Genomic DNA, 15,659 nt, shown 5'->3' with positions numbered 1-15,659 from the left:
AACTACTTTTCTCATTATCTTGAGAGAGAACTTGAAAAACACCGGGAGTTTATACAGAAGTCATTAGACAATCGGCCCGAGCCCAGGGCTACCGGCCTCGCAGTCCGGACTCCTCACGAAGCAAGGGCTACGCCGGAGACCGCCCACTGGGCTGCCCGCTACGCGAGACGCGGCGAGGCCAAGTCCACGGCTCTGGTCAGGCCGTCTCGTCGCGCCAAGAGGCAGGCGACCCGCCCGGGAGCCCGCGGGGAAGTGCGGCGAGGCCCCGGGGCCCGCGGGGAAGTGCGGCGAGGCCCCGGGGCCCGCGTGGACGCGGGAGGCGACGCGGCCGGCAGGTGCCTCTGCCCGCGGCGGGCGCTTCCGCCTACCTGCCCGCGGGGCCGGAAGTCACCTAGCGGGCCCGCGGCCCCGGTTTTGTTAGCGCGTCAACTGCGCGGAAAGCGGCCGCTGGGCTTCCTGCCCACCTCTCACAGCGCCGCCGGGGAAGGCGGAGCGAGGCGGGAGAACCGTCAGAAGACACCGGCGCTCTACACGACACTTTTCGCTGGGGCCGCGCTTCAGGAGGGCGGCAAGGGAAGAAGCGCATGCGCGAGCTGCTTCTCAGGCGCGTGGAGGAAGTCACGCATGCGTAGAGCGGTCGCCAAAAGATGGAGCGCCAGGGTGACTGGCAGGTTGAGTGCGCTTTAGGGGTGGTGGAGGCCGTGGCAGCCTGGACGCGCGTGCGCAGAGCGCGCGAGAGGGTGGAGCTCCGCCAGGGGGCCGGCGGCGAGTAGTGCCGGCCTCGCGCGCCCCCTGGCGCGAGCCCGGGGAGCCACGAGCGCGGGCGGGGCGAGGCGGCGCGGACGGGGGAGGGGCGCGGAGCGAGGGAGGGCTCATCGACCGGGCGATTTTGGTTAAAATATTCAAAATGGCGGACGGAGGAGCAGCGAGTCAAGATGAGAGTTCAGCGGCGGCGGCGGCAGCAGCAGGTAATCATTACGGCATTTTACATATTCATATTCATACTCGGCCCGGCTCCCGCGGCCCCCCCGCGACTTAGCATAATTTATTAGTACTCAGGATTATTATAATTAACGGCGGGGAGCTGGGGGGCCGGAGCGCGAGCCCCCGCCGGGCGCCGAGCGGAGGGCAGCGGCGGACGCGGTGGCGGCGGGACCGGGCAGGGGCTGCGGCCCGCGCCCTCCGCCCTCCTCCCGCCGGCCGCTCCCCACTCCCCGCGCCGGGCGGGCCGGGCCGCTCGGAGGACAATGCGGGCGGGCGCTCCCGGGGTTCGCGGGCGCGGGCGCGGGCGGCGGGGGCGTGGAGGGCGCGGGCGGCGGGCACAATGCCGCGGGCGGCGGACCGGGCGGCGGGGCCGGAGTGCCCAGCTCGGGGTCCGCGTGCGGGTTCCGGCCCGGCCTCGGCGGGAGCGTCGCCAGGCCGCGCGGCCCGGGGACGCGGGTGGCGGGGCGCCCACGCTGCCTGGGGGGCGCGGGCCGGTGCGGGGCGCGGAGCGGGGCGCGGGCCCGGTGCGGAGGCCTCCGCGCCCGCCGCCGCCAGCCGCGCTCATTTGAATAATGTCTAATTCGGGGAGGTTTATATTATTGAAATGGCCGCCCGGCTTTCCCCGCCTCTCATGTTTAGTAATTCAGACCTTTAATAACAGCCACTCACAGCCCAACGCCGTGTTTATATTCTCCCTTCGCCCATGTGCTCGTGCGGTTCGATATGGCTCTCGCTCCGCGGCAGCCCACGGGCTCCGGCAGCCGGCCGCGCGGGCCTCGCGCCCGCCCGCCCCCCGCGACCCGCCGCCCCGCGACCCGCGCCCGCCCGCCCCGCGGGCCTGCGGAGCCCCGGCCGCCGCCGCCGCCTGCGCCTCACCCTCGGGGGCCGCGGGGACGGGCCCCCGCCCGGCCTCGGACTCGGGCCGGGAGCCTGGACCCAGCGCCGGTCCCTGCGAGCGGGGGAGCCCGGCGCCCCCGAGGTCCCGGCGCTCAGCTCCCGGAGCCGGCGGCCGCGCTCCCGTGCCCGCCGCGGCGCTGAGCCCCGCGAGGCCGACGCCCGCTCGGCGCTCGTCCCCCGCAGGTCGGCGGGCACGGAGCCGGAGTGCCGCGGCGGGGAGCGCGTCTGCCGCCCCGAGCGAGCCTCCTCTCCCACGCCCGCCCCGCGGCGTCGAGTTGTCAGAGAATCTCAGGTTTACGTGATTGAGGACAGTTGGCCCGGGAAGGGCAGATCACTTTTCCTGTTTACAGGAAACGGGGGTCGTGATGGTGGGTCCTTCCCGGGTAAACTGTTCAGACCATCCACGTTTTCTTCCTGTGTGTGTGTGTGTGTGTGTGTGTGTGTGTGTGTGGGCTCTTAAGGTGAGTGTTCAGGGAATGGTATTTAACGTCAAACCCTCCATCACACTAGGTCACTGAAGAGTGGTGGTAGCCAGATACTTTGTGGGACAGTAGTCTTTAGTTTAACTTGTAACAAAATCTTAAGATTTGATCGACTAACGGATTAAAAGCAAGCTAACTTAAAATAACTCTCCATCCCGCCCCCTTCCAGTAGGTAGGCCCTGAATGCATCAGGGAGGACATAACTAGTTTTCTGGAGAATATTCAGGTGAATGACCGCCTTAGAGACCTGAAGCAGGAGGTCTGATGAACAAAAAGAGTGATATGGTTTTATGCCTTAAATAGCATATGTTTTGCACCCGATTCCCAAGATGTGTTCAGACTGATGATGTCATTGGACAGAGGACAAGGTGCAGTTACTTTGATTTATTGTCCTGAGGTGAAGTGTACAATGAAGCCTCCTCATAGGGAAGCCATTTATCTTGGGATAGTTTCCTTTATAGCTGCAATTTAACCACTACTGAGGCTGTAGATATTTTATCCAGGATGATAAAATACACATTGCATTTTACAAATTTCAGGTAACACATTAAGTTTCATTAAGATATTTTTAATGTAGAAAAAGGATGGGTGTTGTTAACTAGCCTTATACTGTGATTAGCTTTCCATGCTATAGTAAAAATTCATTTCTTCTCAAGAGAAGAGCATGGATTTTAAATAAGGATAATTATAAAAGTGATTCATATACATGCTTATTTTAGATGGGTTTGTTGTGCTTCCTCAAATTTTTATAAGAAGCTGTGTTTCTTAATCAGAGTAATGTCCAGATTTATGGAGGTGCCATTTATTTTAGAGCCTATTTGAATGCATTGAGCCGAATTCAAGAGAATGAGAGCAGTATATTGTTTTAGGTTGAAGTTAGTGTTTAAAATAAGGTGGACTACCTACAGGAAAGTATGTGCTTTAAAATTTTTAAAAACGTAATTAGAATTATTTTTTAATTTCTCTTAATTAGTCTGGATAAATTTGGGCCTTTTGTTTTGATTGATGATTTTTTAAATAGTTCTATTGCAAGGTAATGGTTCCACTTTATGATTTTTGATGTATTAGTAGATTCTCAGGCATTTTTCATCATGTTTTTAACTAGTGTGTCTTATGGTAATGACTAAAACTGCTGTGGGAATGTGATCAAATTGCTGTGCTTTATTCCTCACCCTGCTTGTGGGCCAAGTGTGGTAGGGTATTTTGGTTGCTGGTGAACCCTTCCGAGCTCCTGCATGGCTGCCTGGCTTCTTTTACAGGCATCTAGAGTGCGTCTCACCAGAAAGCCCACCCGTGATTCTTTGTCAGCTTGCCCCCCTTGTTAATTGTAATGGTGCAAATCTTGAGCATTTGTATGACAGCTGATCAAATGTAGTTAATTTCTAAAGGACTGTCCTGTTTCCAAGCTACTAAAAGTACTTTTTAACCTCTTTCCCCAAAATAACTTTTTAAATTTCTTTCATTTTGTCATAGTCAAAAACACCAGTAGTCAGGAAAAACACAAACTGTGGCTGTTACTTAGGTGTAAATGATGTTGCGTTCAGTCACAGTTTTAATTTGTTATTCTCTGCATCAGTGTATAGCAAAGAGCAGAAGAAATAAAATGTACTCATTACTGCCTAGGTTGAAGTAATTGTTAATATGTCACTCATCTGGTTAGTGGCTTTTGGAATAATTTCAGGGTTCAGAGTGTCAAATTACTCTCATCAAGCTCCCAAAGAATATTTAAGAGAACCTTGAATATCTTAGGTTGGTAGTTCTAAAATGATAAAACTAGATTTTTAAAATTTTTTAAATAAGTTTTTTGTTGTTAAAAAAAGTAGTAGTTGAAATGTTTCTTGAATCTGTATTGCTTGATTTTGAATCTAGTTGTGTGTGTTTTAAAATTGACCACTCACTTTCATGAAGAGTTGTTTTTATAGTTGGAGGACTATAGGTGTGATATGGCGATCACCTTACTATTTTTTTTGTTTTGTTTTTATATTGAAAACCAACAGCCCTACGTTTTGCATTTTAGTCTTCTTTTAAGCACTACTAAAAATAATGGTGTGCAACTGCCGTAACTTGTGTTTACACATCAGTGCAGGTTCAGTGACATGGTTTTGTTGATTAGTATAAAGATGTGTTTCTCCTAAAGGAGGTGCTGCTTTTAGAATTATTCAGATAATCATTGTTTACAGAACAAAACAGGTCATGGACAAAACCTGCCCCTTCCTGGTCACCATGTTCTTGTTTTCCATATCTTCTTCAATGCCAAATGCTGGAGCAGGCATTTATTCCTTCAAGGAAATCTAATCTTAGGGTTAGTGTTAAAAGTTGTGGATTTCATTCAGTAACACATCTACTTTGAGTTTTTGTATGCTTTGTGAATGGATCTTTCCCTTTTTGGGGAGAGACCCTTTGGGCCAGAATTTTGCTTAATTTTTGTCTTTGTTATGTTGCCTAAATAGTAGAAATGTCTTTGGGGGTGGTTAAAAGAGTTGATAATTAAAGTTCACAAAGAATAGTAGATTCCTTATTTTTTTTTTTTGAGAAAAGAAACATACTGTTCATTATTCATCTAAGATATCAGGTGCACTTTTAAACATTTAAACTCTCTAAACATCTCAATAGCATCTTACCAATTTGGTGGCAGCAAAAGAAACACTACCAAAGACAAATATTTTGAAAAACATTTACAAAAATACATTGCACAAAGTCCTATCTGCATCGTTAAAAATAAGTTAATATTCAAATGTCTCCTCCCCAACTCCCAAATTTATAGGAAATTTGACTTATGTATATAACCTATAATATAGGAAACATCTGTACACATTTCACCCAACCAAGCTGCACAGGACGTAGTTTCCTTGTATATTTTTGCACATTGTTGTTATAATCTTTATGAATAAAGATGGCTGAGTAACTGAAGTTTTAAATTGATTTTATTTTGTGCTGAAGTATTTCTGTGTTCTAGACTGACAATGAGCTTTTATACACTCTTGATCAGTAATAGCAATGGCAACAAAAATAGCGTGTGGAGCCATTGCCTGGCTTACTGATCTATTCACGGTGTAGAAGTTGGAATATGAAAATTTTCTTGCGTTTCACAAGTTGTGGTTTGAAGAAGCTCTTAATATGCAGTGTGTGTAGTTGACAAGGTTCTGTGTGTTTCACTGTAGGATGTTAATTCATTGAGTGATAGGATATCTTACAGAGCTTTTCTGTGGGGCCTTCCCCTATTTAAGCAGACAAAAGTTTTCAGTTTTGCTCAAATTTTGCTGACAGGACTAGTAATTGAGCAGAAGAAGAATCAGCAAACTAGTTTTGCTTGTCTTTTGAAGTTCTGTCCAGGAAACTGGATATTTAGGGAGGATACATTATATTAATTGAAAAAAAATGTGAAAAGTACAAAACTAAGCTTAATATGAGTGTTTGTGTCAGCTTTATATAGCCTGCAGTACTGAAAATCATATCAAATACAGTTTAATTTGTCACATAATTCATAATTCTCTGTAACTTTATTGTGTCTTAGGTTAGAACTGTAGAAATAGTGTATAAAATTAAATGAATGAAATAACAAATTATGGTAGGATTTATTTTTTCCCCCTAGTGAGCATTGTCTGTGCAATAGAAAATATAAACTGGAATGGCTGGGAAGGAAATGTGTTACATGTTTTCAGACGCATTTGCTTTAACATGTGATGTGGTCTAAGTATTGGAGTTGTACTGATGGCTGTGTGCATGCACTGAAAAAGTGACTTGGGTGTCTTCATGTTTAGTGCAGTTATTTTAATGGTCTGCTTAATGAAAAAAAGTTGCTTCTTTTTGCTGATTTATACTGCAACAAGGTGTTATCTTTAAAAATAGGTGTCTCAAATAATTTTTAGCTTAAAAAATGACCTGCTGTATATCTGGTCCTGTGCCTGTCATTTTGGGGATAACAAGTAAATATAAGACTGTGAAGAGATTGGTTTATTTATTTAAGCAAGGGAAATTTAAAAACAATGTATATATTGCATATTAAAACATGTGGAAGTGAAAATCAGAGAAGAAATGGGGCATGTCCGAATTGGAATCAACCAGAGCATCCATAGTAGCCTGTTATGGCCTGAAGGCAGTGTAGATAGAATCTGTTGTAAAGCTTTGCTTCACCTAGCACCGTGTTCTTACCCTGGTGTGGTAACTGACCTGCCGACCTGCCTTCATTGCTGAACTGTTCTAACAGATAAGAACACAGGACTTTGGGCTCGCTCCCCCTCCCTCCCTCTCCTCTCCTTGTGTGGAGAGCCTAGTGTCTCCATGGAGCCACACAGGTGGGCCCTGCTGACTCTCCAGCCTCCATCTCTCCCTTTCCTACATTCCTGCTGCTCAGAGTGGCCTTATGTAGAAGGTGAGACTTGAGCTGAGCAAAATGAATTTAGAGGAGTGGGAAAATGGAAGGTTGCTGCAGAGAGACTGTGCTCAGAGGCCAGCAGGTGCTGTCCCTGCAGGGGTCCTGGAGAGTCCTGAAATAAAGCCTAGGGAGATAGAAGTGGTGTGTTAGGATTAACGAGGGGTCTCTGGGAGCCATGTGTGGGTTACAAGTGCTGCCAGGGATGCAGACATCATGGAACAGCGACAGGATCACTGACACTCTGTGAGGGCTGTGAGGAGACTGTCCAATTACATGACTTGGAAGAACAGCATTTTGTCATAGGAACTGTTTTATTTCTGACCACTGGGTTTGTTTTTAGTCTTGTAGACATAGAATTGTCTAATTGACTTTGTTTCTTTTTCATATCAAATACAGTATTTAGGCCAAATTTTTCACCTGAAAGGAAGCTAATCCACATGCAGTTGTGGTATGCATTTTTCTTAGACTCATTCCCAGTTCCATTTTATGATCTTACATTTGTTTTGTATTTCTTTTATTGCTTCCATCTTTAAACTCTTGTTATTTTGTGTTTTATTGGGGCTAACTTACCTCTTTTCTGAGCAAGAGAACTATAAATAAAATTACCATAACTGTGACATAATGATAATGTCTGTATTTTTATAGTGCCCTAAAATTTATGACAGCACTCATTTTACATTACCTCAGTTAGACTTTTCAGGCAAGCATTATTATGCCCATTTTAGAGTGGAGTAAAATAATGTTCAGATTAAGTGACTTTCCCAAGATCTTATCCTGTAATAAGCACTAAGTATATTGGGAAGTAAGTAGCCAGGCTTTTGGACTAGCTGTTACCTGGGCTGTACATTGGAGAGTGGAGGAAGGCAGGTTGGGGCATTTCTGTACAGAGCACTGAGTACCCTGCCCTGGTGGAAGAGTTTGCTCTCATCTGCTAGGCAGTAGGGAGTGTTGAAGTCTTGTGTTTGTTCTGGACAATGCTGCGGCCAAAGCACTTATTTTAAAGTGTTTGACAGCTAGTTACAGACAAAGAAAATATTAAAGTTTTGAGCTTTGGTTATCCAGAGAAGAATAGTGCTGTGAACAGATAGTTGTAAGGAAGTTGGGAAAGGGTGCTTTTTGGGGAGCCAGGTAGGAATTTCGTTTTAAATGTGTTGTTTGACACATGATTGGATGGATCTTACTAGGTTTTAAGTTCCTTGTGAAAATTGAAAATTTTTTAGTAAATTAAATGTGATAAGCATATGAGTACTAGCTAGGGAGATATGTGTTTATGCTGCTGCTGCTGTGTGGACTGAGCATTTTAATAAGTTCTAGACATCTTATTTTGACTCTGGTATTGACTTCTACAGTTATTTTCCCCAAAAATAAGGTGGTCACAATACCAGTGTAGAAGGGATGCTGTGGGGAGTAGCCAACTGATGGTAGAAGCATTTTTAAAGTACCATAATAGTTCTTCTTACATGAGCACAAGAGTAAAATTAGCAGTTTTATTACTTGTGCTGCTGTAGAAGCTTAGAGGCTGATGGAGCTTATACATTTCTGCTTGTAGCCAGCAGCCTGGGGAAAGGGGTGCACCCTCTTAGTGCTTTTCTGAAAACTGTGCAGTGTAAGCATTGCTTTGAAACAAATACAAACTCATCCTTGAGTTCAGGCTTTTCCTGCATTCTTAACCTTTTACTGCTTCCCTTACGGAACACAACTCAATGATTCTGCTAAGGAAATCCCATCGCGGACCCACCTCAAATACAGCATTTCTTTGATCGGGTTTTATTCTTAGAAGATTCCCTAAAACTTCAAGACCTGCTTCAGGAGGGTGATTGTGTATTATTTTGAGGTTTTCTTGGGTCCTTCTTCCTATGCTCCTCCAAGCTTTTCCCAATTTGAGACCTGTGACATGGCAGTATACCCACGTTTTGGCCTGGCTGTAATATTTGGGGGCTCTGCTGTAATGTTTGGGATGTTCTGAGAATCTTTACTTGCACTGACCGCCGTCCACCTTCCTTTGGAATGCTGGGTGTGAAAAGGGCACTGGGATTTGAGAGACCTGGGTTCTGTATCATTAATTAGTTGCATAGCTTTGGGACATTATGGATTAAAAAAAATGCATTTGTAAATTAAGGAGCTTGTCACGCTATTTATTTATTTGTTTATTTTATTTTTGGTGGTGCAGGGGATGAACCCAGGGCTTGCTTGCTGCCACTGAACTACATCCCCAGCCCCAGTATCAGACTTCAAGAAAAAGTAGAGCCTTTTTAATTGAAGTCCAGGGTAGGAGCAGGGGCAGTGTCCTTTCTGCACTTTTACATAGTAGCCCTCCCCTTCACAAGATCCTGAGGATTCCTGTAGAGCAGGGTTTGAAAATTTTCTTATTTATCTTTTTTTTTTTTTTTGGGGGGGGGTGGGGAGATGGTACCAGGGATTGAACTCAGGGGCACTCAACCACTAAGCCACATCCCCATCCTTTTTTGTATTTTATTTAGAGATAGGGTCTCACTGAGTTGCTTAGCACCTTGCTTTTGCTGAGGCTGACTTTGAACTCATGATCCTCCTGACTCAGCCTCCCCAGCTACTGGGATTACAGGTGTACACCACCAGGCCCAGCTTTATTGTTTATCTTAAGGTACCTATTTATCCACATTCTATCTCTGCAAATAGCGAATTTTTTCAAGCCTGGCTCCTGTCCTAACTCTGAATTTACTTCATTTGTGTTCATTTAGCTAATTCAGCATTTCATTATACACAGCCTTATTTTCTGTTAATTATATAAGTAAATCTTGTCTCAAGAACCTTGAGAGCAGAAACCTGCTTCTAGAGACAGAATAGGCATTTAGCACATAATGCTTGATTGATTAAATTAGTGGTTTTCAATCTTTGTCAGGATAAGAATCACCCTTGGAACTTTTTCAGCATAAAACTTGTTTTTACCTGAGTGTATTAATAGAATAATGGTCTTCACACCCTTATTCTATAAGGCTTCTCAGGTGATTTGGTTGTATAAATGATTACTTGTCATATTTTAAGCATAGAATGCCTTGAACAGTAACTCAGTGGCAGACCACTTTCCTAGTATTCTCAGAGGGTCTGGGTTGGACCCCTCAGACCCCACCCACCCAACTCCATGATGGAAAGCAGACTGCGAACTAGGGACCTGTTTCCTTTTCTGTTTTGAGCACTCCTTGCCATGAACCCAGGCTTGGAGATAAGAGTAGTGAATAATGCAGACATGTTTCTGCTCTCCCGAAGCTTGCAGCTGTTGGGGAAGTCACTCTGACCCTGCTCATGGTTTAGCCAATCAACTCTAGGAGGTCCAGAGTGGAATGCTCTGGGAGCCCCAGGTAGGGACCCTAATCTGGACAGGAAGTTCTGGGAAAGGCTTGCTGAGGAGGTGCTAGTATCCTGAGCAAGAAATACTAGTAGGCGTAGATGAGTCCAAGTCTGGGAGTGGGAGGTGTGATTGAAAGCCCTGAGAAGGATGTAAACACTCGTTAGTGAAAATGCAGTACTTTCAGGGAACTGAGTGAAGTTCAGCATAGTTGGTTCAGGAAGAGTGAGATTTACCTGAAAAGCTGAGCGTGATTTTCAAATTACAAGGCTCTTTTTACGTTCTTTATACTTTTTTGTAACCAAATCAATAATCAAAATTTGTGTCAAGAGATTCTGTACCTTCTAGCAAATGCATTATTTATTTCTAGTGACAATGGTAGTGATATTTACCACGTTTTTGTGCCAGCTAATGTACCACTTTATACGGATTCATAGTAATCACTGCAGCCCCATTTTTCCTGTGAAGGAGCTAAGGTTTAAAGAGGCTAAGTGGCCTACTTCAGCTCGGTAACCTGTCTTGGTAAGGGCAGTAGGCAGGAAAATTACCATGCTCTTGACCATTCTCTTCGTTAACTTCTGCTTCAGCCCAGTTGAATGATGAAGAAATGTATCAGGTAGAGTGGGGGCTTGCAGAGTTTCTGCTATAGGATTTACATTTTTAAAATTTGTTCTTTTAGATATACATGCAGTAGAGTGTAATTTGACATATTATACATACCTGGAGTATAACTTATTGTAATTAGGATCCTGTTCTTGTGGTTGAACATGATGTGGAGTTACACTGGTTGTGTGTTCATAAATGAATATAGGAAAGTTATGTCCAATTCATTCTACTGTCTTTCCTATTCCCATTCACCCCTCCCTACCTCTCATTTCCCTTTGTTAATCCAGTGAACTTCAGTGAGATTTACATTTTTATCTGCTTTTTTAAAATTTATTTTTTATTTGTAGTTGAACACAATATCTTTATTATATTTATTTATTTTTATGTGGTGCTGAGGATAGAACCCAGGATCTCGCACATACTAGGCGAGCACTCTACCACTGAGCCACAACCCCAGCCCCTTTATCTACCTTTTTTGAGGTGATGCTCAGTGCTCTAGCACAGTTCTCAAGTCCAGATTGTGTGGTATAGAATCAGCTGTGCATCTTTATCTCTTGAAGTTTGGAGAAATGGACAGTTGATTTCCATATCTGTTGTTTGCTTGGCTTTCAGACATTTGCTGTTAGGATGTAAATTACTTGTCCTGGTAACTCATAAATTCTGAACATTTGGATTTTTAGTAAGAATTATATATTAGGCTAAAACTAAATACAGATGTGAACATCCAGATACTTTTCTTTTAGGCCGTCATTTATACACACATATATCACTATTGGTGATCCAATTAGTGAGATAGGAAATTAGGGCATAAATGGTTATATAGCTGATCATTTTTAATAAACTTTATTTTATCTTTATGTGGTGCTGAGGATCGAATCCAGTGTCTCGTGTGTGCTAGGCAAGCATTTTACCACTGAGCCAGAACCCCAGCCCCAGTTACATGTCATTTTAACAAGTTTGAAATATTTTAATTTTCTCAAATGGGTTGTGACATAAAATACAGTCAAATCATGCAAAAAAAAAAAAAAAGTCCATATGTTTACTACTTTCCTATCTCCCCTCCCCATCAAATTGTAATTGAACATATAGTTTTCAGGAGAAGAAGCGTGACCGTTGTTCCCGGGAAGTTGGCCATTTAGTAGTATTTGTTCTCAGTCATATACAGCCTGTTTAATTCCACCTGCCTTCCCCTGTTTAGTGATCATTCTTCTTGTCTCTGAACGTTTTCCTTTATACCTCCCCCTCGGAGTGCTGCTTCGTGTGCTTGGCCAAGGAGAATGCTGTTTGGGTAGACTGAAAGATACATGTACTCAATGCCAGTCAGTGTTGGTCAGAAAGGAATTGGTAAAAACCCTCTGATGTTGTGAGGGACCTCTTAAAATCATTGTAGTCTGAGGAGATAAAGTAACAGTCTCACGAGTGTTGCTGGAAGAACTCGTGGTATAATTCCAGGGGTGTAGACTTCCTTAATCTGCTGGGTGCAGCTTTAAGGTTGGCTTTCTCCTCTCCCTATACTTCATTTGGTGGAATGTCTTCTTCTATTGGCACAAGGACGTTGGTTATTGAATTATTACCTGATCGATAGCTGATCAAGTGAGAATCTTTTCCTCATTAGAAAAGCCCCATGAGGTTAGTAGAGGGGGAAGTTTTACCTTGTCTTATAAAACTTGGCGGTGTTGATGTTTCTGCAGGCTTTCTTTTTTTCAGGAACTTACCTACATCTTTTACTTAACAGTTTTTCACAAACATCTTTCCATGTTTTAATCTTGTCATTTTAATGATTGCACAGTATTTAGTTGTTTTGAACTGTCTGCCAGTCTGTTGATGTGATCCCTTTTACTGCACATTAGTTTTTTCCTTGCTGTGTTATAAATGCCCACGTACACTGTTTAACTTTTAAAGACAAATTCTCAGGAATGGAATTTCAAGACTAAAGAATTGCCAGAAGACAAAATTGTAACTAATTTAAAGATTGAATTGGTTTTTGTTTGCAATTTTAGAGTCAGGAAACATTCTTTAAAATAGAATGAGTCCTTCAATGACCTGAGCAGAGGAGCTTGATTTTATATGTAGGAAAACACTTTAAAAGGCAGAAATAGGGAACGAAAAGCAGATTGGTTAGTATGAAGTTATTTTCCTCATAGGGTTAAAACAGGGGACTTATTTTTCATGGTGGCTCAGATACTAAGGCTCCTTCTGGTTGCTGTGCATCTCCTGTTTAATGGGAAATGGACTGTTTCAGAGTTAGTGTAAGGAACTACGCACATTCGCATTTGGTGTGATCTGCAGGGCCCTCGTTCAGACAGGAGGCTAGTGCAACACACTGGCCTCCCATGAGCTTTGTGTCACAGGACCATGCATCTAACATTTTTGTACATTTATCAGGCTTTGAGAGTGGCACCGACTAGTTATATATTTACAGTCCTTGACAGTGTCAGTGTCTCCAGTCTCCAGTGCTGTTAGTTGTCTGTCTTCTTATTGTTTCCTAAGTTGGTAGGCGACCACCACACTACTTGGGTTTTTATGCTTTTTCTGTAGGTTGGACATCTCGTTACATTTTTATTTCTTTTTCTGTATATTTTTTGAATGTAGGACAGTGTTTTATTTTTCTCTTGTTATACTGCACTGGTTCTGGCCCTTTCAGAATGGTTTTAGATTTCCCCAAAGTTAATGACTTCTTAAATATTCTTCTTCTGTAAATACCTCTCCCTGCCCCACCTACTAATAATTTCTGTGCCTTTTTCAAGCAGCAGCTTAGGCAGGAGGGTCAAGCTGGGGTCACTGCGCCCTTTGTCATCAATGTTCCTTGCAAGCCATTTGTTCTGGAGGGGTGGGATGTAGGGTCTGGGTAGGATGGGTCAGCTGTGGCACTGGGCTCCTACACTCCACCAGAAAGTGTTTCTTCTAGGCGAGGAGAACTAGAGTGAACATAATGTTTCACTCTGCTTATTCAGAGATTTGGGAGGGAGGGGTGAAGGAAGAATGAAAGGGTGGTTTCCGTGGTCTAGTCCAGCCCATATGTCTCCTGCAAGGCCAACTCTGGAGTCCCTTCAGTGCTGGGCCGACTGCAGTCTCACCTGGCGAGCTCCTGCTTCTCTGGGACTCGGGGGACAACCCCTTTAAGGAAGTGGAGAGGGAAGGTTTTAAGTGCTGAGTGGAGGTGGCTCAGCAGTGATAATGTGTGAATTGTGGTTAGCTTACAGCAGGGACAGGGTTGGAAAGTTCCTTGGTGGCGGAGAGAGGTGACAGTGACCTTAAAGGAAAGAGATCCAGAGTGCTGTGGAGAGAGAATAAAACCTACTCAGGCTGCCTGTGAGGGGTGTTTGGAAAACTGAGGGGCAGGTTGTCTGCAGAGGCTTTTTCCTAATATTCCCTGGAGGGGCAGAGAGCTAAGAAACAGGTTACAGCCAGTCTGCTTTGTTTCCTTGGTTGGAACCCTTTTGGCCATTTTTATCAAGTAACTTTTGTGTTTTCTTTACCAAATGTCATTGTGTTGTTTCTGCCATTTTGAATGATGTCTGTGGAATTGTAAATGTTTATAAATATCATATGTAAGCTTGACTAAGTTTCCAGTCATTTTATACTACTGTTGGTCTAATTTCTATAAATAAAAAGTTATTTGATCTTTCCTTCCCTTTCTTTCCATAATTCTTCTTCCTCTATTTCCCTAGTTGAGAGTTGACTTTTTTTTTTTTCAATCTATATACTGTATTCTGGAAATCCCTACTTTCCCTTGACTTTGAATATGACTCCCCCCCCCAACCCCTTAATTAAATCTTTTCTTAGATATGTATTAAACATTATCCATTTATTTGTTCATTTTGTTTTTTCCTTGAAACTTAAGTTGGCTTATAGAAATTCATGAACTATAGCAACAAAGCAAAATAATATAAAATATAAAAATATTCAATAAGAAACCTAATATAAAAATCCAACATTTATTTCTAATGGAACAGATTTCTCTAGTAGATTTCATATCTAGTAGATGAAGCAGAAAAGGACACCTGGTGAATTTATGTTTATAAAATTTAAGAACTTTTGTTTTAAAGAAAATCAGCAATTTCTAACACTAAAATTAGAGGGAAATTCTATGAACAGTGTGATAAGCAGTGGTGGGATACTTTTATAAATAGTCAGATAAGCAGTAGTTTTGCTATGGATACCCCAACAGATTTCCTCGTGCCTTGCAGAGCGCCTTCAGGTGTCGGCAGGGAGGCAGTGGGGTACTGGTGAGTGCTGCTCAAACCTTCTGACTTACAAGGAGAAAGGTTTGGAGTAATTAGGATGGAGACACTCATATTCTTTAGGCATCTTCCATAAATACTTGCTTTGTTCACAGTACCAGGCAGTGTTGGCTAATAAGGAGTGTTTTTCAGAGTGAATACTGGGTCACACTGAGTTCTGAATCGTGTGTCTGTTGAAGGTAGAGACAAGATGACCAATGGGGAGATTCATTGTTCACTGAGGTGGCATCTCAAAGAGTGTTACAGCATCTGCAGGCTCTTTGGCAGGCCTGGTCTTGGAAACTTGGTTTTATCAGCATAGTTTTGGGGACTCAAGTTCAAGGGAACTGACTCTTGCTAACCAGATACATGGTAGACAGAAACCATGCCTGTTGTGCTAATCTATTTTGAGAAATACTGTTGTGAAGTAGAGTAGACTAGAATTCTTATCTATTCGCAGTACATGATCTTGGTTTCTTTTTTTCCCCTTTTTGGTGCTGAGGGTTGAACCAAGGGCCTTGTGTATGTGAGGCAAGCACTCTGCCAACTGAGCTATATCCTCAGCCCGTTATCTTGTTTTGGAATAAGCTAAATTATAATCAGATGAGTGGCTTGATGACTCTCTTGGCCATGGACCTTAATGCTGTAGTCTAATTGTTAGGATGCACCTCTCAGGCTGACTGGGGTGTACTCTCTCTGGGTTTCCCTTTTTCCCTTCCTGTTCCTTTTTCTTTTTGCAGTGCTGGGGGGTCGAACCCAGCCTTGCACTT

The 15,659-nt window shown here is 43.8% G+C and overlaps 1 protein-coding gene across 1 annotated transcript in view; it reads left to right on the top strand.

Annotated features, from left to right (window-relative positions):
* The first annotated feature begins 892 nt into the window (after positions 1-892).
* Positions 893-15,659, top strand: part of POU2F1 (POU class 2 homeobox 1) — a 149,120-nt gene continuing 134,353 nt past the window's right edge. Inside the window, exon 1 of the mRNA XM_081297292.1 lies at positions 893-968. Within this exon, the coding sequence (XP_081153418.1) occupies positions 908-968 (61 nt within the window). The 5' untranslated portion in view covers positions 893-907. The remainder of the gene's footprint in view (positions 969-15,659) is intronic.

The sequence above is a fragment of the Spermophilus citellus genome, assembly GCF_964194105.1.
Source record: "Spermophilus citellus genome assembly, chromosome: 6".
In the NCBI taxonomy this organism is placed as follows: domain Eukaryota; kingdom Metazoa; phylum Chordata; class Mammalia; order Rodentia; family Sciuridae; genus Spermophilus; species Spermophilus citellus.
Note: the sequence above shows the minus strand (reverse complement) of the source record. Positions and strands in the feature narration are given on the sequence as shown.